This window comes from Arxiozyma heterogenica (genome assembly GCF_036370985.1).
Source record: "Arxiozyma heterogenica strain weizmannii chromosome Unknown scaffold_5, whole genome shotgun sequence".
Taxonomy (NCBI): Eukaryota; Fungi; Ascomycota; class Saccharomycetes; order Saccharomycetales; family Saccharomycetaceae; genus Arxiozyma; species Arxiozyma heterogenica.
The window spans coordinates 1501788-1527545 of record NW_027042658.1 but is presented as its reverse complement, the minus strand read 5'-3'; the positions used below and the strand labels follow the sequence as shown (position 1 = coordinate 1527545).

The 25758-nt window shown below is 30.5% G+C and overlaps 8 protein-coding genes across 8 annotated transcripts; 3 read left to right on the top strand and 5 right to left on the bottom strand.

The window, feature by feature from the left end:
- Positions 1–793: 793 nt before the first annotated feature.
- Positions 794–1843, top strand: PWA37_004454 (uncharacterized protein; the record flags this gene model as incomplete). Its single annotated transcript, XM_064860942.1, has 1 exon — positions 794–1843. One exon carries the CDS (start codon positions 794–796, stop codon positions 1841–1843), a length of 1050 nt encoding a protein of 349 aa, XP_064717959.1.
- A 639-nt stretch (positions 1844–2482) lies between these two features.
- PWA37_004453 (uncharacterized protein) lies at positions 2483–3175 on the bottom strand (the record flags this gene model as incomplete). Its single annotated transcript, XM_064860941.1, has 1 exon — positions 2483–3175. The coding sequence occupies one exon, from the start codon at positions 3173–3175 to the stop codon at positions 2483–2485; it is 693 nt and encodes a 230-aa protein (XP_064717958.1).
- A 2375-nt stretch (positions 3176–5550) lies between these two features.
- On the bottom strand, positions 5551–7065 carry PWA37_004452 (uncharacterized protein; the record flags this gene model as incomplete). The annotated part of the gene is made up of 1 exon (XM_064860940.1): positions 5551–7065. One exon carries the CDS (start codon positions 7063–7065, stop codon positions 5551–5553), a length of 1515 nt encoding a protein of 504 aa, XP_064717957.1.
- Positions 7066–13364: 6299 nt separating this feature from the next.
- Positions 13365–14606, bottom strand: FBP26 (fructose-2,6-bisphosphatase; the record flags this gene model as incomplete). Its single annotated transcript, XM_064860939.1, has 1 exon — positions 13365–14606. The coding sequence occupies one exon, from the start codon at positions 14604–14606 to the stop codon at positions 13365–13367; it is 1242 nt and encodes a 413-aa protein (XP_064717956.1).
- Positions 14607–15510: 904 nt separating this feature from the next.
- Positions 15511–18357, bottom strand: VPS35 (retromer subunit VPS35; the record flags this gene model as incomplete). Its single annotated transcript, XM_064860938.1, has 1 exon — positions 15511–18357. One exon carries the CDS (start codon positions 18355–18357, stop codon positions 15511–15513), a length of 2847 nt encoding a protein of 948 aa, XP_064717955.1.
- Positions 18358–20415: 2058 nt separating this feature from the next.
- On the top strand, positions 20416–21522 carry CCP1 (cytochrome-c peroxidase; the record flags this gene model as incomplete). The annotated part of the gene is made up of 1 exon (XM_064860937.1): positions 20416–21522. The coding sequence occupies one exon, from the start codon at positions 20416–20418 to the stop codon at positions 21520–21522; it is 1107 nt and encodes a 368-aa protein (XP_064717954.1).
- Positions 21523–21893: 371 nt separating this feature from the next.
- Positions 21894–22493, top strand: PAM17 (Pam17p; the record flags this gene model as incomplete). The annotated part of the gene is made up of 1 exon (XM_064860936.1): positions 21894–22493. One exon carries the CDS (start codon positions 21894–21896, stop codon positions 22491–22493), a length of 600 nt encoding a protein of 199 aa, XP_064717953.1.
- Positions 22494–22732: 239 nt separating this feature from the next.
- On the bottom strand, positions 22733–25540 carry OAF3 (Oaf3p; the record flags this gene model as incomplete). The annotated part of the gene is made up of 1 exon (XM_064860935.1): positions 22733–25540. One exon carries the CDS (start codon positions 25538–25540, stop codon positions 22733–22735), a length of 2808 nt encoding a protein of 935 aa, XP_064717952.1.
- Positions 25541–25758: the final 218 nt, after the last annotated feature.

The window sequence follows — 25758 nt, the reverse complement described above, 5'->3', positions numbered from 1 at the left end:
ACCTTTTGCCTTTTATGGTAAAGTGATCATGCTTGGTTTATTCCCCTTATAATTGTTAATAGAAATAAATATTTTCTCCTTTTCCTTCTTTTCAATGTTTTTTTTTTCATTTTTTTTTTCGTTTTTTTTTTGTGTCTTGCTTATGAAAAAAAAAAACGACTTCTAAATTTAGCTCTTGAAATATTTTTTTCCCCTTTTCGGGATCTTTAAGACAGCCAAAAATTACCGAATAAGGAAATAATATGGGCCTGTGGGTTGGACAAATATTTCCAGATGAGGAGATATATCACTTTGTGCTATTGTGTTTTTCTTCCCCCTCGAGGGGAGAATACAGATGTCGTCATACCGCTGAACAGAGTCTTTCCAGGAGTTCGTTTTGCCTAGGCTGGAAATGTTCTACAGATTGCACTTTCATACCTGTTATAGACGTTAATTATGAGAGATGTTACCTTAAATAGTAAACTGTTATAATTAGAAGTAGATGATTCGTAAGTTCATATTACATATAGTATGTATGTATAAGCAAAAAGCTTTCTTTTTCCTTTCTTCAACTTTTTTTGTTAATATATAAACTGGCAAAATTGGTTAGAAAGTGTTCTTTCGTCTAGTTTGTCGTTCCGTTAACCTTTTACTTGTCGTATTGGATGCAATTTACCCAGTAAAAAGTAATATAGGAAAAATCGATACTATTCGAAAAAAAAAAAAGAAAATCAATTATTCAAATTCATACCTTTTTTTAAGGAAACAACACTGTTTAGATTAATACATATTAATTTCATTTAAAATATTAATAATGCAATACAAAAAAACTTTAGCTACTGCTGCCTTGGCTACTTCTGCCATGGCTGCTTACGTCCCAACTGAACCATGGTCCACTTTAACCCCATCTGGCACTTACAGTGGCGGTTTGACTGACTACACCTCTACCTTCGGTATTGCCGTCGTTAGGATCTCCACTTCTGCAGCCAAGGCCACATCTTCAGTTGCTAAGAGAGATGTAGTTTCCCAAATTGGTGATGGCCAAATCCAAGCTGCTAAGACTACTAAGGCTGCTGTCTCCCAAATTGGTGACGGTCAAATCCAAGCTGCTAAGACTACTAAGGCTGTTGTTTCTCAAATAGGCGATGGTCAAATCCAAGCTGCTAAGACTACTATGGCTGCCGTTTCTCAAATAGGCGATGGTCAAATCCAAGCTGCTAAGACTACTATGGCTGCTGTTTCTCAAATAGGCGATGGTCAAATCCAAGCTGCTAAGACTACTATGGCTGCTGTTTCTCAAATAGGCGATGGTCAAATCCAAGCTGCTAAGACTACTATGGCTGCCGTTTCTCAAATAGGTGACGGTCAAATTCAAGCTGCTAAGACTACTAAGGCTGCTGTTTCCCAAATTGGTGATGGTCAAATCCAAGCTGCCAAAACCACCAAGGCTGCTGCTTCCCAAATTGGTGACGGTCAAGTTCAAGCTGCTACTAAGTCTGCTGCTGCTCAAATCGGTGACGGTCAAGTCACTAGTGGCAAATCTACTGATCCTGTCACAGCCGTTTCCTGTAAGGTCGATGGTACATTATCTATGACCTTAAAGGATGGTATACTAACCGATAGCAGAGGTAGAATCGGTTCTATTGTTGCCAACAGACAATTCCAATTCGATGGTCCACCACCACAAGCTGGTGCCATCTACGCTGCTGGTTGGTCTATCACACCAGAAGGTAACTTAGCTTTAGGTAACAATGATGTCTTCTACCAATGTCTATCTGGAGACTTCTACAACTTATACGACGAACATATTGCCGAACAATGTTCTCCAGTTTACTTACAAGCTGTTGATTTAGTATCCTGTTAAGGAAGCATCTTTGGGTGACTTTAACTTTTTTTCATAATTGATTAGATATTCCAAAACCACTCTCTATGATATATTCTGCATGGGTCTTTTTTTGTTTCGCTTTTAGCCCCTTTATTGCATCCGTTCCTTTTGCATTATGTTGTTTATAGTTCCAGTTTTTTCTTACATGGAAGAGTGATTATTTCGCGATAAAAGTGATCGTGATAATCATTTTAATTTCAGTTCTTGCATGCTATTTTTGTTCGAAAAATTGAAAATGGCTTTTCTTTTATTTATTCTTTTTTTATTTATTCCAATTATTTTTTTAAAGACTTTGTATAGTGATGTATGTTATGTTTATATATACATACATATATATATATCAATCACTATAAATAAGATAGAAGTTTGTTTTGAAGGGTATCACTAAGTTACATACATGTATACGTGTATATATGCGATGAGGGAAGAGTCTATCTATTTACGAACGCATACAAGGGAATAGTACAAACTAACAACAGTAAAGAGGTAGTGTTTATCTGGTTTTGCATAATTAAAAGAAAAGAATAGTTAGTTAGGTTATTAAATAAGAAAAATGAAATTAAAAATAAAGAAAATAATATCTTTTAACAGAAAATATTCTTAATTTTGCGATTGACTTTAACAGTCAACTAATTCAACAACTTCTAAGTGGATTGGGGAGCATTGTTCGGCAATATGTTCATCGTATAAGTTGTAGAAATCACCGGATAAACATTGGTAGAAAACATCTTTGTCACCTAAAGCTAAGTTACCTTCTGGTGTGATAGACCAACCAGCAGCGTAGATGGCACCAGCTTGTGGTGGTGGACCATCGAATTGGAATTGTCTATTGGCAACAATAGAACCGATTCTGCCCTTGCTGTCAGTCAATATACCATCCTTCAAAGTTAATTGTAGAGTACCTTTATTCTTGCAGGCAGTTTGCTTTGGAGCAATGGTGGCAGAGGCATTACAGACTGAAGATGTCTTAGAGGAAGAAGTGGAAGAGGATTTAGAAGAAGATGGTTTTAATGTAGTGGTAATGGCCTTAGTGATGGTAGTGGTAACGTCAGAAGAAGAAGAAGAAGCAGCGGTTGTAGATAAAACAGGAGCTTGAATTTGACCATCACCAATTTGGGAGACAATATCTCTCTTGTTGGTAGAGGCTATAGTTTGAACAGCAATACCGAAAGTGGTAGTAGCGTGAACGATACCACATTCATAAGTACCTGATGGAGTCAAAGTGGACCAGACGTTACCTGGGGTGTAACCTTCAGCAGAAACAGCAGTAGCGATGGCAAGGGTAGCTAAAGAAAGATTTTTGAATTGCATTTTTCACTAATATATATGTGTATATACGAGTTTGTTTGGATCTATAGGAGAAAGAATAATTTAGCGAAAGTATGTAGTTGGAATATTTGGGAACTCTGTACAGTTGGGTTGTTAGTGATCACGTAGCAAAGAAAGGATTAAACATTGATTTGAAGTAACAAAGGAAAAAAAGAGTGAAGAAGAAGGTGAGGGAAAAAACTTGTTTAAGATTTGACTCCTATATATATGTTCTAGTAAACCAAATTTCAAAGATTGATTCTCAGTATTATATAAACAGTTCTGTAAATGAAAAAAACTGAATGACAAACAAAGTTTCAATAAGTTGCGTAAATATTTTCAAAAAAAAAAAAGTATAGAGGAAGAGGGGGTACGTATTATTATGATATAAACAAACATTCGAAAACGTAATGTGGATATCAATAATAAACTTATTAATAGTTTTGTTAGTATTTGTGGATCCTGGACACCATTAACCATATAATATTATTATTTTTCTCGAGGTAACGTCAATAAAGCTTACTTATTTGTTTACATCAAAAATGTATCTGAATTGTTTTTTTTCGTATCCGATGTTTGTTTATTTTTCCAAATTAGATACGCGTCATTTCCCTTCTCTCGTTTCCGTTTTATTTTTGCTTTTGTAGTTTTCCTTTTTTTTTTTGTTTATTTTTGTATCAAAATATTACGTTCTTGAAAAAAGAAGAGCTATATTAAAATACTACGATGGTTTTTGGATCATGTGTATTGAAGACTATGTTAGCAAAAAAAGTAAAAAAGATACAATGCATTCTGTATGTAAATACACTGATGACCTACTGTTCTCATTCTATTCAGATGTAAAATACACTTTTGAACACACTATGCCAAGAAAATGTTTCAAAGCCACACAAAAAATAGTTGTCTTTCATCGTTCGGTCTATTTTTAAATCGGAAAGCAGAAGAAAGTTCGATTTCGTGTCGTGTCATTTCTTTTTTTCGTGTCGTGTCATTTCTTTTTTTCGTGTCATGGTCAAATTCATTTTTATTCTGTAAACAAAGAAAAGGAAAGGAGAAAAAAGATAGAAACAAAAAACAAAAAATAAAAAATAAAAAGAAAGAAGGCTCCTGTCTCATAACATAAATTCTAGAACAGAATATTTATTGATAGCGTTGTCAAGAACTGTTTGTCAAAAAAATCTACTTACTTAACCAAGTTCAAATGATATTAACTAGTTATTGAATTCTAGGAGTACGGTGTGATAAACAGAATATACTCTCTATTTAAGCAAATTTTTAATTTTTGTTATTGTAGTCACTTCTATTCTTTCTGCGTGCTTTAGTTGCATTGTTTTTTGTCTTTTCCTACTTTATATTCCTTGGTTTTTTTGTTCTCCATAACTAGTAAATAAGATATAGTAAGATACAGTGGTACTTATTTTATTTCGGAGTTCTTTTTTACATAAGCTTTTATAATTTTCCAACCATTTAGTGCGAAGAATTTAGATTATCAATGGTGTCTCCAATCGCATTCCAACATAATTGAAGAATAATTTTAACCTAAATAGATACTTTTTCTTACTTAATCAAAATGCCCAGACTATGGTCGTCGTAACTACATAATCCCTGCATTGTGGAATCAATAATCTGACATTATATTTTTGTGGTGTAGTCATGTTAGTCAAAATTATTACTGATTTAAAGTAAATATATGGGTGTTTAACTTACGAGAAAACTCTGACTTGTTGAGTTTTTTTTTCAGTTTTTTTGGTATATAAAAAGAATAAAGAAGAAAATGGATGATTTTGGATGAAAATTACGATGACATCTTTTATCTTCAGCCATGTCTTAGAATTAATTTTTTCAACTTTATATCAATTATTTTTATTTTCTTATAAGTAAATGATGGAGTTAGTAGTTGAGAAACGTAAAGAAATAAGGAAATGAGGTTGGTTTTAAAAAAAACTTTACTATGAGTTTTTATGGAGTCTGCAGATAGAAAACATTTTTTACTCATCGCTTGACAAAAGTAAAGGTAAACATATTTTTAGTTGATTAAAAATATATGTAGATTGATCCTTTGTACTTTTGGTTTTCTTCTACAGCAATTTTTATCATTTGTTGACTCTCAAACTTTATATTCTTATATTATAATCCTTTTTTTTTAGGCAGATCATTATTTAAGAGCAATAAAGATTGTTATGTAACAACAGATCAAACTTTAGTACCCATACAATAAACCTGGTCGTTGTTTTCTAAAAAAAAAATTACCACCAAATTAATATATATATAAAAATATATATTATACGAGTGGAAAATGGGGTATAAGTAAATATTATGATATACGAGACTGATATATATGTATTTACCTATATATATTGTTTTATTTGAAAAAATTATCAAAATATGAATGGAAGCACAGAGAAAAGTGCCAAAGCAAAACTTGACCATTTAACCACGATATTAGGAGCAGAAGCTTCGTATTGCAATAATGTTACTGTGCTCGATCTGCCACTCGACTCTGTGGTTTGGGAAGATGCGTGTAGTGGCTCTTGTGCAACAGTAATTTGTTGACTATTCATAATAATTGAAGTAGATGAACCTGGAGTTTCATAATGTGATAATGTTATTGTACTGGATCTATCGCTTGGTTTTGCAGTCTGGGAATATACCTGTAATGGCTCTTGAGTTACAGTAATCTTTGGAGTATTTATGATTGCCTCAGTTGAAGAACTTGTTTGACCTTCAAAACCGTTTCTTTTGGACGATGATTCACTCTTCATAGTACCCCAACTGTTAACATCAGAAGTTTCTATATTTCTTGTAGTTGCAGTGTTCTCGTTAAAAGACCTTGACCTGTCAGAAAGTGCAGAAGAGAAAGATGATTCAATTTTCATAGTGTTCCAAATATTAGCATTAGATGCTTCTACATTTCTTGTCCTTGCAATGTTCTCCTTCGAAAATTTTGAAATCCCAGTATATGCTCCAGAGAATTTCGTAGAAACTACTGATAAATTCCAATAGTAATATCCTAGGCTTGTACGTGCGATTGTTGGAGTAGCTACAACAACAATGTCAACTGGACTGCTGCTACCATTGGAGTCAGTGGTGTATGATGTGGAGGTGGATTGAGCAGAAGCAGAAGCTACTAGACCTGGAATAAATGAAGTAATAGCACTTGGTTTTGGAGTTTCAACAACAACAACCCCAACTGCACTACTGCTGCCATTGGAGTCGGTAATATATGAGATGTATGAAGAAAGAGCAGAGGCTGATCCAACCATTCCAGCACTGTATGCTGTGATAGTGCTGTGTACTGGAGTAGCTACAACAACAATGTCAACTGGACTGCTGCTACCATTGGAGTCAGTGGTGTATGATGTGGAGGTGGATTGAGCAGAAGCAGAAGCTACTAGACCTGGAATGAATGAAGTAATAGCACTTGGTTTTGGAGTTTCAACAACAACAACCCCAACTGCACTACTGCTGCCATTGGAGTCGGTAGTATAGGAAATATATGTGGAAAGAGCAGAGGCTGATCCAACCATTCCAGCACTGTATGCTGTGATAGTGCTGTGTACTGGAGTAGCTACAACAACAATGTCAACTGGACTGCTGCTACCATCTGAATTAGTAGTGTATGATGTGGAGGTGGATTGAGCAGAAGCAGAAGCTACTAGACCTGGAATGAATGAAGTAATAGTCGTTGGAGCTGGAATATCCTCATGGTAAATGACTACCACTTCTTCATTATAAGAATTGAGCATTGTTGTTGTTGTTTCGGTAGTGGTGGCAGCCACCTTCCAAAAACCATGATTCTCTATAACTCCAAGTATCATGTATAGGGTATTGAAAATATCTAACGGTAGCTCCAACAGTACCATTGTTTGGAACTGAGCATGCTGCTGGTGCATAGGCCGCAGTAGCAAGTTGTAAATATGTGTGTAACCCTAATAGTAAGGTAATAAGGTTCTTATAATACAATAACATAATGTATTATTAAGAATGAAAATATATGATTATGCTTAGTAAAATGTGTGAAGACGTTGTGACCGTTAAACAAAAAAAATCTTAATGTTGGAACTAATATATAGCTATGTTATAATTTATCTAGTGAATTATTTTTTTTTCATCTAATATTTGTTCTTTATATTTTGGAGAAAAGTTAGTTCTACTGAAAATCTTAGGGCGGAAGATAGGATTATACCCAAAAATCAACAGATTGGATCCAACATCTTTTTATATTTGAGAAACCACACATGAAGTTTAGTCCATAATATGATATAGGCTGTTGGAATTTTTTTCTCCCTTTGAGAAATCACACATAAAGTTGTAGTTTCATAATAGGATATAGGCTGTTAAATTTTTCTCCAATTTGAGGACATTTCACTTAGTAATAGAAATGTTAAAGATTTTAACAACCTAGCCAAGTAAAAGTTTTAATGCAAAAAAACAATGTAGAATATAATAGATTCGTCTGTATTACTAGGGAGTATGCAAGATTGATGGTGTCATACGTTATAAAAATAATGATAGAATGTATGTTTTCCTCTTGAAAAAATAGGAATTTCTTTTTGTCCAAAAAAAAAACATTACTTGCAAAATTTTAGGATTTCTAAAAGTCTAAAATTTTTTTCTTTTTCTTTTTTTTTTTTTTCTTATTCCATTAAACGAATTCGATTCAGATTGCATTAATTTTTCGATTTTCAAATACCGGAGCGGAATTATTCTATTCTAGGGTTGTCCGATATTCCAATTCTACGGAAAGAAGTTTCGAAAAGTGACGGCTATCTGAAAAAAACCTAGGGGTAAGAATTTTACAGATTGAAAAGGGTCACACATATGGCACCGATACAAAAGAGATCGGGTTTAGGGCAATATTCTGTATGTTCCCTATGGTCATAGTTACTTGGAGTTGGAGTTTTTATAAGACACTTTGGAATTGGTCAATTTACATGGATTTCAGAAATAACTCAGACAGAATAAATATAATAAGATAACTCAAATAACAACTCTACTTTAAATTCTAATTTTTTTTTTTATGAGTTTATGAGAAATTCATTTTGGAAAATTATCTTATCACTTTTAAATTTAGGTTTTTTTCTTAAAGTCTAGTTGAAAGTGGGCATTTGGCGAGTGAATGAAAAGAGAGAAGCATTCAGACAATACGTAAGTGTGATCGGTATATATATATATATATATATATATTCATCTTTAATAAACCAATAATAAAGATTTATGTATACTTGTTGAAGTCCAGTTAACAGTTGTTTTATGATTGTCTGTCTTTGTATATTTAGTGTTGTTTATGTGGATATTTCTAGACTACACTGTTTTATTCAAAACTGGTATTAGTAGGGTTCAGTTTAAAAAAAGTTACTTATGTGCTACTTTACAGTAGGGGTTGCAGTAAATTTTTAAAAACTTTTCCTTATGGACACATTTTTGTAACGACACATCAAATAGCGTTGGGGTTTTTATTTTAAAAGCCTTACTCTAAAAGGAAAAACATAAAGTTTTGCCCTTGCCTAGTTTGTGAAAAACTTTATAATGAAATCTAAAAATATGATTTATATTTACTTTTTCAAATATTCTTTGTCTTATTTCAAAAATGTTAAGAAGGTCACTATAATTTAGGATACAATGTGGTTAAAATGTGAAAAAGTGTCGGTTGTTACATAGTGCAAGTAAATATTTTATTTTCGTTTTTTTTTGTTTTTTTGAGATTCCACTAGATCTTTTTTCAGATATTAATATTTCTTGTTAAGTTGTTTTATTTTTCAAATAAACTTATTATGGGCGTTTCTATATTATACATTTAAAGTTATATACAGAAGAGTTTGAAGAATTTTAGTTTTTTTTAATAATATTATTATTCGATTATCACTGATAACCTTAGTAACGTCTCAGCCTTATCTTTTTATGAATTTTTGGCAGGGACGTATCTATCTTTTGGTTGAAATACCAAAGAAATCTTTAAAAATATCAATTATAAATTAGAGTTATAAGAGAAAGAATATGAAAGAAGAAAATATACTAATATAGACTACTACTTTACTTAAGAGGGTATATTCAATGATTTATATGTTAACAAGTTATACTGTATTCGATTAAAGAAAGAAAGGAAGGAAAGGAAAAAACTTATATTAAGGGATATTTGGTTGAATACCTTTGTATTCTAATGATTTCCCCCCCCCATAATCAAACTCAATAAGGTAAACAAATCAAGATGTACCTATCTCATATATTTTATTATGTAGAAAAAAAAAAATCAAATATTGTATATGTGTATTTATATATGTTCATTTACTCTAATTAGTTTGGTTCTGTTATAAAACTAGATAATATTCTGTTTTAGGTCTACTTATCTTTAGTTGGCTATAGTTAATTGTTTTTTTAGATTATTAAAGTCTTAAGCAACTAACATGAACAATTCAATTGTCAGAACCTTTAGTTTGATCACTCTGTGTTGTTCATCTTAATCTGTTATTTTTTAAGTGTTAAAGTTGTTTTGTGGCAGATATGAAGAAAACTGCGTGGAAAGTTTTAAAAAGGATAATTCAACATAGATCTTATTTTCCGACCAGGATACATGCATTAGCTAAAGACCCAAACGCTTATGTCTAATTAGAACTAGTTGATAGTCAATACATAACGGCCGCTGTCTATTTTTCTTCAAGAAAATAGAGTTAAAAAAGTCGCTCAAAGGACAAGAACTTTAGATTTAATAATTTATTAACGCCGATAAAATAACTAATTAAATGTCTTAAAAGAAAAAAGGATGTAAGGCGGAATTGGTGAAATCCATTATCCTAATGGTTTATTTGTGTTATTTAACTCAAGTGAATAATGATAGAATTTTTGGAAAATAATTAATTTGGTTTTTTTTTTGCTTTAATACATAGACCTATTGTTATGAGAGTGACATTATTTCTCTCATAGTTTTACAATATACAAAAGTGGAAATTATAAAATATGAGGATGTTATATTTGTCCACATGTGCTAATTTTGTAAATATTTAAAAAATATTTTGAAAAGGTTTATTATTTAACTTTTTATAGCTATTTATTTGAAATGTCCATTTTCAAAACAATCGGATTTAATATCCCTCATAAATTTATTCCAGGGGTAATCTCCGTTTTTTCTATGGAGCGGAGAAATCTTGAAAACAAAATACTAAAATACAAAAGACTTACTTTATTTGTTAATCTGGAAACTTGCGCATAAATAAGTTTTCTTATTTGATGTACCGAATATATTGTGAACTCCATGTTTATTGTTTTTAAGAAACAATACCCAAACATCTGCAGTTAACAATTGCCAAGATTGGATAAAATACGTTTTCCCTCTTACAACTTATTTATGTAATAGAAGAGAGGTTGTTACTATGTACCGCGGAAATTGCAATTTTTCTAAAAAATAATTGTGTTTAGTCTTTTAAATTTTGAGAATTTGTTAAGGACATTTTATCCTAAGAACAACTAATTCTTGGCTTTCTCTCATAAAATTGATACGAGCTTCTATTATCCTGAAGGAAACTTCAATAGAAAACAATAACTAGATAGTTTGGTAGATTTTGTAGCTCTATATCCAAATTCAATGACTGAACTACTAAAAGCCTCCAACCAGAGTTTTCCTCTGGTTATATTGTGAAAACATTACCATGGGCAGATTGTGTACTTCCCCTCTCTTTCCCAAGGGGAGTTTAATCTGTTTGTTTTTTATTCCGCGCCCAGGTTTTACAGGCAACTACTTGTATAGATGCTAGACTTCATGATGTATGTGCAAAGACAGGGGTAGACCTGATCATTAGTGCCAGCATTCTTAGAAAACGCCACGTTTTTTTGCCCCAAGAAAAATTCAGGGTTAAAAATAAAAAAAAAAAAAGACGCTACGAAGTATATCCTAAAAAGGAAACTAAAATATATTCTTATTTTTTTAGAAAAGATTTTGATTTTTAATTTGTGGTTTGTGATGATTTTGATTTAGGAAATCTAAACAGCATATTTTAGCCTTCAATATTGATTAAGCTATGCTGTAATTAATTGCTCTTAAAGAAGATTGCTTTGTTTATCTGTTATGAAGAATTGTGCTTGGTTTACATAACCACATTACCCCAATAAAAAAAGATATATATATATATATTTATATTTAATAATTGAGTTTATAGAATATTCGTATGCTTAAGGCAGAATAATTTTTGTTTTTTAGACGATCTGTATCAAAAAGATTTAGATAGCTGTTAGGTTAGTTGTTGCTTAAGAAGCATTTTTACAAAACATTGGTAAGTTTTTGTGTATTGTTTCTTGTAAAAATTCGGTAAGTCTTTACTAACAGAGGTCGATTAAACTTTATATACAGGTTCACCCTTTTTATATTACGGAGAAATATTTTAGTATAAAAACAGGGTACTCTTTTTTTTAATATGGTTTGTTTGCCTGGAAATGTGCCACTTCTTCCTGATGGAATAAAGTAAGGTGAAAGAGGTGTTTGTAGTATTGTATTATGTAATTTCTAATATTTGATGGTATAGATCCTGATTACTCATTCGTTTAACTGTGGATGCATGGATCTCAGTTATCTAAAAAAATTTCCAGATAAATAACTAGTATATTGCACAATATATTGACAAAAGTAAAAAAATTTAAAACTGACAGAAACAAATGCCTATATTGTTATGGAAAACACATATTTTTAATATATTATTGTTAGAAGTGTATATTTTAATGAAATATAAAAACTTTTTTTTATTATGGTGTTCTTCAGGTACTGAAGTATAAAATATATATCTAATAAAGTAATAAAATATCATAAAAGATAAAATAAGTAAAATATTTAATGTTGCTAAATTATTATTTTTTCTATACCAAGTTTCTGTTGATAAACTTATTTAGTATATTTTTGTTCAAATAGTAAGTTGTATTAGATGGGGAGCACAGAATTAATTTATTACAAATTTTATAATGGGTTGTTTGTTATCCCACAAAATACCTTTTATTATGTATCTCTAATTTATAGGTATTAGGTAGTTTGTTGAGCTTTATTCTGTATGCTTAGCATATAGTATTTCTAAATACCAATTAACTATAACAAAATATGATCATTGATTTTTATATAAATTGTTATTTTTATTTTGCCATTATATATATTTTCTTTGTTATACCTTACAAGTATTAGAAAGTAATTTGGAAATTTTGAATAAGTTTGACTTTGTTTATGTTTTTAGTTAAATTTGTTCTCTGTTACACAATTTTTTATTATTATTGGAAAAAATATTTTTATATTTAGTTTCTTTCTGTGCCATTGAAAGCTGGGAGAAGTTGAAAAATAAACAAATATAAAAAAGAACAACTTTGGATTATTAATAGTTAGTATTTTTAATTATTTATATATCAATTATTAACAAAAATATAGGTTTTGTTAACGCAAGGCCTCAGTATCAAGAACTCTATTAACATTTATTTTAGATTATTATAATATGATAATATAAATTACAATAGGATATTGATGGTATTATAAGTTTTCAACTATTTATAGTAGTATATCAATAGTACTATAAATTGTATTGTATTGCTTGTCTTCTTTTGTTCTACATACTTAGTATACAAATATAACTATTATATACTGCACTACATATTATTTTAACCCCTCTTTCATAAACTGTTATAAAATTTTTCATTCATTTGATATGAAAAATTTAGATTATCACATACATATATTTCTAATCTTATTTAAACAAATTTCGAAGATGTTACAATAAAATAAACAAAAAAGTAGCTCCCTAATCAATCTCGAAGAGATGAATTTGTATACTATATTTTTTAAACTCAAAATAATAGAAACAAAGCCAGACTCTATCTAATTATTTCTATCCAAAAAAAAAAGTTCTATACATTTTTCATGAAAAAGAATAATTCTTCAAAGAAAATATTATCATTTTTCAATTAACAATAACGTAAAACAACACTTACTCAAATTGAAAAGTAAAAAACCATATGCTTTTTCGTTATTTCAGGTAACTACAAAAAATTCAGTTACATACTAATCAAAATCCATTCAAAAAAGTTTCAATATTAAAAAATGATTAAATATAATTATCATTAGATGTAGATATATATATATATCTTATTCATGCAACTTCAATGAATTGTTTTATTAGAAGACTCATTAAATTCATTTAATTATGATTATTTTTTTCTCTGATATAACTTATTATATATTTTGTATATCAGAAACTTCCTCTAAAATATTAGCATATTTAGATGATAAAGTAGATGGCATATCTGTTATATCACTTGATCCCTTTTCCTTATACGTACTTACAGCCGGTATATCAGTCTTAAATCTCGTTACTTTCACACCGTCTATTGTAGGTGTTAATTTTATCAATGTGTGCAAAGGAATAGTCATCCACGGTGATTCGCCTTGTGGAACATTCATAAAGTAAGCATAAATACACCTTAACACTGCTTGATGTGTGATAATCAAGACATTATCTTGACGTTCCAATTCCATAATAACAGGCTCTATTCTATTAACTACATCAGCATATGATTCCCCACCACGATACCTGTATTGATATTTATCCTCATCTCTAGCTTTAAAATCCTCAGGGTATACTTGCTCAATTTCTTTATATGTCATGCCGTCACATACACCAGCATCTAATTCATCAAGAGCCTTCCAAGCCAATTTCTTATAAGGTAAAAATCTTGCAGTTTCTTGTGTTCTTCTTAAGGTGGAAGTCCATACTACTAGTGGTAAGTCACCAACCTGACACTTGATCAAATTAGGTAATAACTGTGCATATTTATGACCTCTGGGTGATAGAGACGAATCACCACCAATTTTCTCTTCTAAATTGTACATTGATTCTCCATGTCTTGACAACCAGATTGATTTATTTTCCATATTAATATTAAGAATATAAAAAATTACTCTTGTTTGTAAATAATTATCAACTTTATTAATTAGGGTATCCTTTGACTCTTTTCTTAAAATAACATAACTTAATTGACCATTTAAAATTTTACTGTTACTAATAATGTCATCAGAAGTATCACCAACTCTTTTTATATATGTATTATTTATAGCATTACAATTAATAGAATTCAAATCATCTCCAATATATTCAATAAACAAAGTATCAATATGATGTTTTTTAAATGTTTGATCATACTGTGATCCATTGCACAGGTTGATATCATATATATTTAAAATAGCTATAATACTATGTTCTTCTCTAAACCATTCACAAATATTTGTTATAACATCATTAATATCTATGGAACAGCCTGTATTGTCTTTGTCTTTAAAAACTTTACATTTTATTGCTAGCCAACCCATATATCTAATTAATTTTTGAGTCAAAAAACGTCTATCTCTTTCATTTTTCGTCACCATAATAAGACATAATTTTTTATTTTCGATCCCATCAATAGTCCGCAAAGTCATGATTCGTTAATTTCAAAATTTTTAGTTATTCTGCTTACCCTTTAATTTGCTTTGCCTCTTACTTTATTGTCTTTCGTATTTGTGATATTGCACTTACTGAATATATAATAACTTTGTATATAATTTCTTAAGATTACCTTGTCAATATAATTATATCATGTGTTTAGGTCAGTGATGGATCTTTTGGATGGAAAATACCAAATATGCTTTTTGTTCTCTTGTTATTTCTCTTTTTCCTCCGTCTCCTTGTTCTTTAGATATTCCTAAAAACTAAAGTAACCTATTAATAGTATTAATGATAATATTCTTATAATTATTAATTCGATATGATTCTTACAAAAAATTAAAATTGTTTAAATACCCCTAAATAATGGAACAGATTTAGATGGAGTTTTAATGTATATAGAAATCCTGTATTTTAATGTCTCAACTTTCTTATTTTTACTAGTTCACTTATATCATATAATTCAGATACTATTGCAAGTAAATTATGCATCGTCTTTCCTTCTACTTACAATTAGGTCTTTTGCCTTTTCTCCATCTTTTCCTTTCCCCTTTTAGAAGATATTTTTATTAAGAATGAATGAATCAAATTAAAGATATTCCTTTTTAGGCAGAAGAAGAGGAAAGAAAAAAATTTTTTTTTCATTTTGGCTTCTCCTTTTAAATTTAGATCAAAGTAGAAAAGAGGGGATTCTATAATCATAAAGACGAATCACAGATTATAGATCCTGGATTCATATACAAAGTATACCATTGCCATCATAATATACTGTGTATTTCACTTCCAAAAACAATTTTGATTCCATACTTGTATTTTTGTAACGTTATATATATTTATATCTATATTCTATATCAATTGATTCAAACATATAATTACTCTGTTCTCCTGTTACACTCTTCATCATACAATTATAGTGTTAAACCTTGAGTCAACTGACCTTTGTTTAACTATATAATTACATGTTCTCTTGAAATGCTCAGTTGGGATCCTAATCATATCATGGATTGATAATTTCCCCTTTACTAATTGTGCTTGACATATAACGGCTGGTGATACATTATTTGATGGTGATTTCCAGTATTGTCCATCTAGCCCAGCTACATGCTCAAAATTTTCAATTATACCGCTTCTGTCGTCGTTATATTTATTATTGGATTCATCTAAGCTTAAATTATTAGTAGTTTCTTCCAAATTTAGCGATTTCAAATTAGACTTAATTAGCTCAATCAAACCGTTTACATAGCTACTAGTGATCATAGTTTCAAATTCTTCTCCTCTTGCAAAATAATAAAGGCATCTGTTCAAAATCTCTACCATCAATTCACAACATTGAACGTTATCCATAATAGAATCTGCTGTCCTCAACGATCTTTGAAGACATTCCAATAATCTCTTGCCATTATGATAGAATAATTGACTTGATTTACTCTCATCTATTGCCTCTTCTTCACCTATAGAATTTATTTCAGTGGCCCACCATAAATGAGAGCATAGGTACACTGACCTACACTGATCCTGTTTTTTCAATAACTTAGAACCATGCAATGTACAACGTACAATTAAGGAATTGTAATAATTATCACCTTGAATTTCTTCCTTATTTTCATCATATAATGATCTAGTCCTTTGTAAACTTTGTGTCATGTAATTTAATGCTTGGAATTGAGTCTTTGAATCACTTATTGATTCTTCAAAGATAGTGAATGCTTGTGAAAAAAAATCATACGCAAGCTCAGTGTAACCTAACTGATCGGCCAAATTGGCATTAGTAACATTCAATTTAAAAATATAATCAACAACTCTCATGTTTGTCTCAATATTATTTATTTTATCATTGACATCTTCATTGAAGGTAACAATGTCGTAGAGATCATTATTACAGCGAGATATGTATTTAAAAATTTGTTTGATTAGATTGTCATAATAATCCCTCTTTTCTATAATTTTACTTTTATAAAAATTGGACATTCTAATTAATTTCCAGAATATAGCTATAATTGAGGGATATGTAATTAAAATATTTGAATTATTTTTTTGATTTGTAGTACCATGATAACTATTATCACCACTACTACTAGAATTCAGATAGTTTTTTATAATAATAACCGCTTCTAATTGGTCTTCAATTGTCTTAAAGGAAGTCACTTTTTTATTTTTGATAATATTATTGAAAATGGTATGGCATAACTTAGATATCAATTCTTGCCTATTGCTACTGCTATTCTCACTATCATCATCATCGCGATGATAATACTCAATTAAAGGTTGTAAAAAAGTTAACAAAATTTCTATTTCATTCCTTGTATGTATAACCCAAGAACCACTATTATCTTGGGTATTAGATGTTTTTACTGATTGTGTTGATGATAAGTCATCTTTTAAGAACTGGTCAATAATAGTTGAAATAATGCTAATTTGAAGTTTTTTATTTGTATTTAAATATAATAGCAATTTAGTGTAAGATGGACAATTAATGATAATTTCGTAATAAAATGAAGAATTAGAAACAATCGGTATAATCATATTATTTACATCATCATTATCATTATTTTCTAAATCTTTAGTGAACGTTAATAATTGGAAAATTAAAGGATCAATGAATTCAATAGCATCATTTGACAAAGTTTGTTTTTCGAAAACACCGAATAAAAATTGAAATAAATTTTCAATATGAACAAGATTGTCTTTATACCAAGTTAACGATAAATGGATGATATTCTGTATCAATAGAACCAACTGATTTAAGGAGAAATCATTATTTTTCGATTGAATATCATTGATATATTGCCAAAAGATTTGAAAAATGTCGTCGTTTGATGGATCCATATTTACAATTTCTCTATTGACATAATCTTTCAATCTATTGATCAATAGAATTATTAACCTATTAATATCAACATCAGAATTCAAATATATTGTGGTATTTAACAATTGTTTCAAGGTCTTGAAGTGATAATGATCAGGGAATACTCGACATATGATGTCAAACAAGTATTCTTGTCCAATCGTGTCCTTGCACTGGTTAACTTGTTCTAGTAAGACAGGTAAGATACACTTTGAATAAGTTTCAAACGATTTATCATTATCATCTTCAATAATCTGTGACAACCTAACCAGTTGAGATCCGACCAAAATTTGTAATTCTTTTCGTTCTTTAGTTCTCTGGTCTCTATCTCTCAAAGGTCCCTGATACTGTAATCGCACCCATAACTTATTCATTTCAATAAAATTGTTCAATATAAACTGACAATTAAATTTTGTAACTTCTAAAGTATCATTAACCTTTTCCAGAAGATATTGTTTTGTTCTCTGGGATATAAAGTATCTAAGAAACAAACCCCTAATTGGATTCTGTACACCTCTTGCCATCTCTATCAAATCTTTTAGGATTTCCTGCTTTGTTAGAGTATCTTCAAAATTCAAATAGCAGGTACCGACTGTGACCATAAGATATAATCTAGGTAGGACATTACCTGAGTATTGGACCAGTTCGTATAAGTCAGCCAAATGGTGTTTTTTCGGATGGTTATCGATCAGATAATCGGATAAGATAGACAATGAGTCGAAGACGAGAATGTATAGTTCATAATATTGTTTTGGAGACCAGTTGGGGTTCCTCAATTCTTGTAACATCAAAGATGCGAACCTCAAGGATTCCATCAACTGATATTTATTTAGCTGTCTTTTCATTAAGATTGAATTTTGCTTAATATTAGATTTAGCATGATCGAAGTTATCTGTATACATTATTCTAGATAAGTTAAAACAAAACCAAATGAAGTCAAAAAGGAAAGGAAAATAGGTAAAAAAAAGGGAAAGAGAAGAGAAAAGAAAAAAACAAAAAGAAAAAAATAAATTCAAATGCAAACCTTGGATTCTTTATTTAAACTAGTCAATCTGTTATTAGATGAGGCGATAGTTTTAAAGTCTTTTAACATGAATGACTTATATGAATCTTAGCGAGTATATACTTTAAATAAACACTTGTTTCTTCAATAAAATATTGTCTTTTAACGTTAAAATCCTTTTTTTTATTTTTTTTTTACTTTTTTTTCCTTTAAAAGAAAAGACAAGAAAGAGGAAAAACAGAGAGCAGAAAAGAATTAAATAAGGCTAATGAAATGTTTCAGTATTATTTGGATTCCACATTGGTTCTGATAACTATAGAAGGAGGAGAAGAAGAAAAAACAAAAAAAACATCAAAAAAACAAAAAAAAAAGTAAAACGAACTAAATGAATATTTACATGTCCATTACTGTGTCACTACTGAGACTTCTTTGTATGATGTAAAGAATGTAAAATCTTTTACACTTTCTATTATATCTTTTGTAATAACGTCAACCGATTGTTTATACTTTTTTTTACCGGGTTGCTTTTGTCTAAACAAGTATTTTTTTCTTCCCTTCCTTTTTTAATATGTACCTATACATAAATGCGTTTACGGCTTTGTTCAGTTCCTCACTCCCAACTTCCTCACTCTCTCTTTCTCTATATCTATCCATCCATCTATCTATCTAATATATACAGGGTATACTTTGCTAAATAACAGATAAATGAGGGATGAAAGAGTGATAGAAAAACAAAATCAAGAACAAAACGAGAACGAGAACGAGAACAAAAACAAAAACGAATCGAGCGTTTCGTATTTACAGTTTAATAACAGGACTGATCTTTGAGTTCGCAGATATTACGTAATATGTCATGTTTACCCAATGAAATTAATAAATAAAGTTTGGAGAAGTTAAATTTCATCTATCTACTAAAAAAATTTGGAGAGAGGGGAAAAGCAATTACACCCCTTTAGGGATGCTACATCTTGTTGTTCTTATTTTTACATGGACTTTTCTGTATAAAAAATAAGAAAACTCAAAAAGAAACATCACCAATGGCAATGAAGTTTCCTCGAAACATACGTACACACACACACACACACTCTCTCTCTAAGTACTCTCTCTATATATTTATATATATAAATTTGCTTACTCACCCATGAGCATTCGTTCTAGAACTTAGTTTTCCTCTTCTCTATCTCCCTCTCCCTCTCTTTCTCCCTCCTCCCGTATTTACTACGGAGCGCCGAGGATTCTTGTTAAATATTATTAAGTAATTGGAATATCGGGGGAGGACTTAGGACTTTTTTCTTTGTTTCTTTTTCGCTCTTCGCTCTTCGCTCTTCATTTTTCATCCTGTCTTCCCTGTTCTCCCCATGGGGATCTGAGGAAATGAGGAAAATGTCAAAATTCAGAGCTTCAAAGGGTTCTGGTTCTCAAAACAAAAGTCTGACCTTTCTTTTCTCCGAAATATTTTGTCGCCTTAGCTAAACGTTTCTTTTTTCTCTTTCCCACTCTCTCTCTTTTTTTGTTTCTTTTTTTTTTTTTTTTTGCTCATTGTCCACATACACCCATGCCATGTATTATCAAAACCGTATACCCCTATCCACATCCACACACCCCATGCAGGCCTAGACGCACAGACAGAAATGGGAAGAAATACAAAGAATGTTTATGTAGATATACAAATAAATATAAATATAAATATATAAATAAAGGTATAAATATACAAAAGAAAGGGAAATGGAAAAACAGTAATTTAGGGGAAAGATCATACTTCTCATTTTCTTTTTTTTCTTTTTTTTTCCAAAACATTTCCTTCAGATCTCGAAACTTTTTGTTTTCTGCTGTTGCATTTTTACTCTCGAGGTTTTTATCCTACAACGTTATCAAACAGGTTCCTCTTGGTCAATAAATAGAAATAAAAGATAAAAAAAAAAATAATAAAAAAAAGAAAGAGGTAAGTAAACACAGAATGTCAACATTACGCTACTCTTTACCTTTATTACGCAAATCTGCTGTTAAGCAAGGTTCTCGTCTAAACTCTAAAGCCTTCATCTGGGCCACTGCCGCTACTGCTGTTGGTATTGGTGCCAGTGTTTTAACTAAGGATAAATTTGGTGACAACAATAACAGTAACAACAACAGTAACAACCAGAATGGTAACAGCAATGATCGTTTCTACAAATGGTTTTTTGGTGCTGCTCCAGTGGTTCATGTCGCTCAATATGATGGCAAACACACCAAGGAAGATTACCAAAAAGTTTATAACGCTATTGCTTTGAAACTTCGTGAAGAAGATGAGTATGACAACTATATTGGTTATGGTCCAATTCTAGTACGTCTCGCATGGCATTCTTCTGGTACATGGGATAAAAACGATAACACCGGTGGTTCCTACGGTGGTACTTACCGTTTCGCTAAGGAAACTAATGACCCATCAAACAACGGATTGCAAAACGCTAAGGCTTTCTTAGATCCTATCCATAAACAGTTCCCATGGATCTCCCATGGTGATTTGTTCACACTTGGTGGTGTCACCGCCATCCAGGAACTACAAGGTCCATACATCCCATGGAGACCAGGTAGAGTAGACTTGCCTGAAAACATGACCCCAGACAACGGTAGACTACCTGACGCTGCCCAAGACGCTAACTATGTCAGACACTATTTCGAAAGATTGAACATGAATGATCGTGAAGTCGTTGCTTTAATGGGCGCTCATGCCTTGGGTAAGACCCATTTAAAGAATTCTGGGTACGAAGGTCCATGGGGCGCGGCCTCTAACACTTTCTCAAACGAATTTTTCGTCAATCTATTGAATGAAGACTGGAAATTAGAATCTAATGACGCAAATAACAAGCAGTACAACTCTCCAAAGGGTTACATGATGCTACCAACTGATATGGCCTTAGTTCAAGATCCAAAATACAAGGTCATCGTTGAAGAATACGCAAGAGATCAAGACGCTTTCTTTAAAGACTTCTCTACTGTCTTTGTTAAATTGTTAGAAAATGGTATTGACTACAATAAAAATATTCCAACTTTTACCTTTAAAACTCTAGACGATCAAGATATCTGAAACAAAAAACAAATGATATAATATATATATATATATGCTATTTATATTTACTTATCTACTTATTTATTTACTTATTCATTTATTTATTTTATATAAAAAAAGTGTTTTTTTCCTTGTTAGTGTTTTTTTTGTTATGCATATGTGGGGTTTCCAAATTTTTTCTTTTCCATTTTTCCCTTTTCAATAATTTTTGTATCAAACTATTATCATCATCATTATTTTTCCTTATAACAAAAAACGTTTGAACAAATCCCTTGGTACAAATATAATACATACAAAGACGCAATAGTGCAATACTATACATATCATATCGTTACCGTCTTTATTGGAAATAATACATTCAACTAAGTAATCAAAAAAAATAACTTAACATGTTGTTTGTTTCTACCAGGCCAACTTTATTTAATCCTTTCTTTAGGTCGATTTTAAATCATACTTCTCTTGCGTCTCGCAATTTTTCGACTTCTGTTATACGATCCAATAATGACAAGAAATCCAACGACGAAGCGAGTCTAAGCAATTTGACATGGGATGGTTTTTTCAAATTAAGAAGATTACAAAGAAAGATTAATGTCGGTTCATCGGTCTTCACTGCTTTCCTTGGTTGTAACATTTCTTGGGTTTATCTATCAAACATGCAAATTGATCCAACTCAAATGATCATGGGCTTTGATCCTTTAGTCGTTGTTTCCGCTGGGTTAGTCGCATCTGGTGCGCTAGGCTATTTATTTGGTCCTTTATTTGGTTCTCAAATATTCAAATTGTGGAAATCTAAATCTTTGAACCAATTCAACCTGAAAAATAGAGAATTCTTAGAACATATTAAAACTAATAGAGTAGATGCATCTTCACAAAGTTTCAGTAACCCTGTTCCAGATTATTATGGTGAAAAGATTGGTTCCATAAAGCAATACAGACAATGGTTAAGAGATTGTCACTCATATGCCAGAAAGGCCAAGGAATTCTTATAATGTGTAATCATCTTCATTTTCTGCCCTACCCCCTCCTATTCCTAGTTTTATCTTTTTATTTTCATTTACCTCAATCTCTATACTCTTAGTATAGAAAACATGTATATATTACACATATGTATAGTCCGTATCTGTATATACATACATATCCATATACAGTTTTCTTTTTTCTTTTCTTTCTAAAAATGATATAGTTATATATAGACATTTAAACACAATGCTTTCCATTCCATATCCTTCTATTTAAAAAATGAAATAAAATCTGTAGGTTCGAATAAATCATTTAAGAATTCTAAACTGGAGATTGTTTCAATAGGCTGGGTTAATCTATCCAAATCAAAATCAAACGTGCCGTTATTACTACTTACTGTTCTAGTTACACTAGCCTCCGTTCCTAAAGATTGATCTATATCGACAGAAACTATAGGCATAACTGGAAATTCTGTAAAGTTATTACTTGCTACATTTCCTGGATAGGCAGTTTTATTAACATTACTATCTTGCTTCTGGGATACCAATGTTTCACCATAAGTACGTACAACTAATTCAGTACTAGAATTATCATAGAATGACGCAAATATATTTAATTGATGTTCATATCTGTCCTCTTTTATAATAAAATCTAATTTTTCCTCATGCAAATTTAATTTGAATAAATTATCGCATGCACTTACTGGTATTACTTTATTATTCCAAATCCTTTCTAAATAATCAACATTTGTATAATCGTAACCTTTAGATTTAACCTCTTGATAATACTCATTGAAATAGGGGATTAGCTCCCTTAATGAACTACATGTGATATTAGGTATATCTTCAACAGAATTCAGTATCTCATCTTGTTCACTGATCTTATAAATTAAAAACTGTAAAATATTTTTCCAAATATCTTTACCATGTGGCCTATTTAACATTTTATAAGTTATCTTAGCTGTGAACATTTTCTTGAAACATTTAAAATGTTCAAACGCATACTCATTGAAATAAACTGAGGAAATTTGGTAAAGAAATTTACACATCAAATCTCTATCATCATTAGTCATCTGTGGGAATCTATTTAGTCTAAGTATAAATGTTGGTATAAGGACACACAATTTGTTGGTAGCAATTTCAACAATTCTATTACAGTAAAACCTCATAAATCCATTGATTCTATCCTGACCAACTTCTGGAAAAAAATAACAATGACACTTTTTTGCTAGCAAGATAAGATAATCCCATAATTCTTGAATTGATGTGTGATATTTAACGTAATCCGTAGTTCTCTCATAATAAACCATTCTTCCATGGTATATTGATAATTCGAGTAAATTCAAACACCAATCAAACTCAGTGTCCAGTACTTTTATAGCTGACTCATTTATTGTATCATAATAATCCTGTGTATTGTATCCCTTTGCATATTTATTACCGTTAGAACCTGTTGTTGTTTCTGTTAGTGTTATAGAATATAATCTTAATCGTTTGAGTTCATTCTTAATCTGTGAAATCAAGTCTTCAAGTAGAGCAACATTGACTCTTGTTGGTGCATTATGAATCATATTATTAATCTTCAATAAATAATGATCAATGGACAGCATTCTAGCATGCCATATTTTATGTTGAAAGTTAATATTATGGCTGATATCTTGACTCTTGTCAGTGATGTCATTACTATTACTATTACTATTATTATTATTCTCAATAATATTTGACAAGCTTTCTTTCAAAAAACCTATATATGATTTACCTATTAAACATTCTTGACCAAATGCCAATGACATTTTTCTATCCCAACTTACAATGACAGACCAAATTCTTCGATAATGTTCGAGATAGTCTTTAGAACCCATATCCATTAAACTTGGTCTTGCACCATTAGCAATGCTAAAACAATACCTTTCATTATTTATACAATGCCAATTTATTCCTAATTCCTTGGCACTAGATATTATCATTCCTAAAAATATTTGATTGTGCTGTCCGTCTGAACCATCACCGTCATCGGGACTACACCATTGGTAGAATTTTAAAAGGATTAAACATTGCAATTGTAATAAGGTACATTTACGCAGAATTTTCATTTGAAATAAATAATGATGAATTATTGCAAGATACTTAGAAGTATCAATCTTTAAAATTGATTCATATATCGATTCCACATGTGGATACTTCGAATTAGATATTGATAACTTTGTCAATAAAATTATTAAAAAAATTATCGACATAACAATATGGTCAGATGATTTTGTTGATATGTTGTCATTTGTTGACATATAATCAAAGAATGCTATTATTTCCTTTGTTAAAATATTCATATCAAAGATTGGTATCAACGGTAGTATTTTTTCAGTAAAAAATTGTAATATCTGTGACAAGAAAAGTTCTTTATCAATTAAATAGTCCTTTATTTTAATTGATTCATCTGATAAAAACTTCAGTTGCTCATTTTTTCTCATTTTGGCAAATTTATCAAACAGGATTTTATGTTGTTCATAATTAATGATTCCTTTCTGTGATACCATTCTATTACCTGTCTGTTCATGAAAATCAAATACTGATAACGGTTTAAATGATTTAGGCAAATATGGATTAAATTTATGTTTCTCACTCTTAGCTTCATTCTCATATTTCTCAGACATATTTTTTATTACTATACTTCTAAATCTAGTCATCAATTTTAAATACACATCTCTATGTTCTATAGAAAGATCAACAAATTGAGCAAACATATTAATAGCAGATCTTTTTACGTCCACATAAAACCCATTTGGTATAATATTAATAAATTCAGAATTATCTATATGAGCTAAATTACCGTCTTTATCTGCTACAGTCTGATTACCCTTATGTTTCTTATAATCATTGCCCAGTTTTAATGTGTTCTTACGCTTTGTGTCCTCCTTAATTATACTAATATATTTGCATTCATCAGCTCTATTTGCTTTAATGCAAGCATCACACGGATGCTTTTTATCACATCTAATTTTCCTTCTTTTACAATTAGTACAAACTATAGTCAATCTATTCCTCCTTTTCACATTATCTGGCTTATCTACTTTTCTCATTATTTTTTGTTACAATATTTTAGCGCAGATATCTATACAGAACCCTTTTAATTTTAAATAAAACCGTCATGATAAAAATAAAGGGCCAAAAAATTATCAACACAATTACTTGAGGGAAGCTTCAACTCTTATTCAACCAAATACTTAAATGAATGGTTCCATTGGGTGACCGTTCATTACCATCAATCTCACCAATTTCTCCTTCTATATATTTTTTT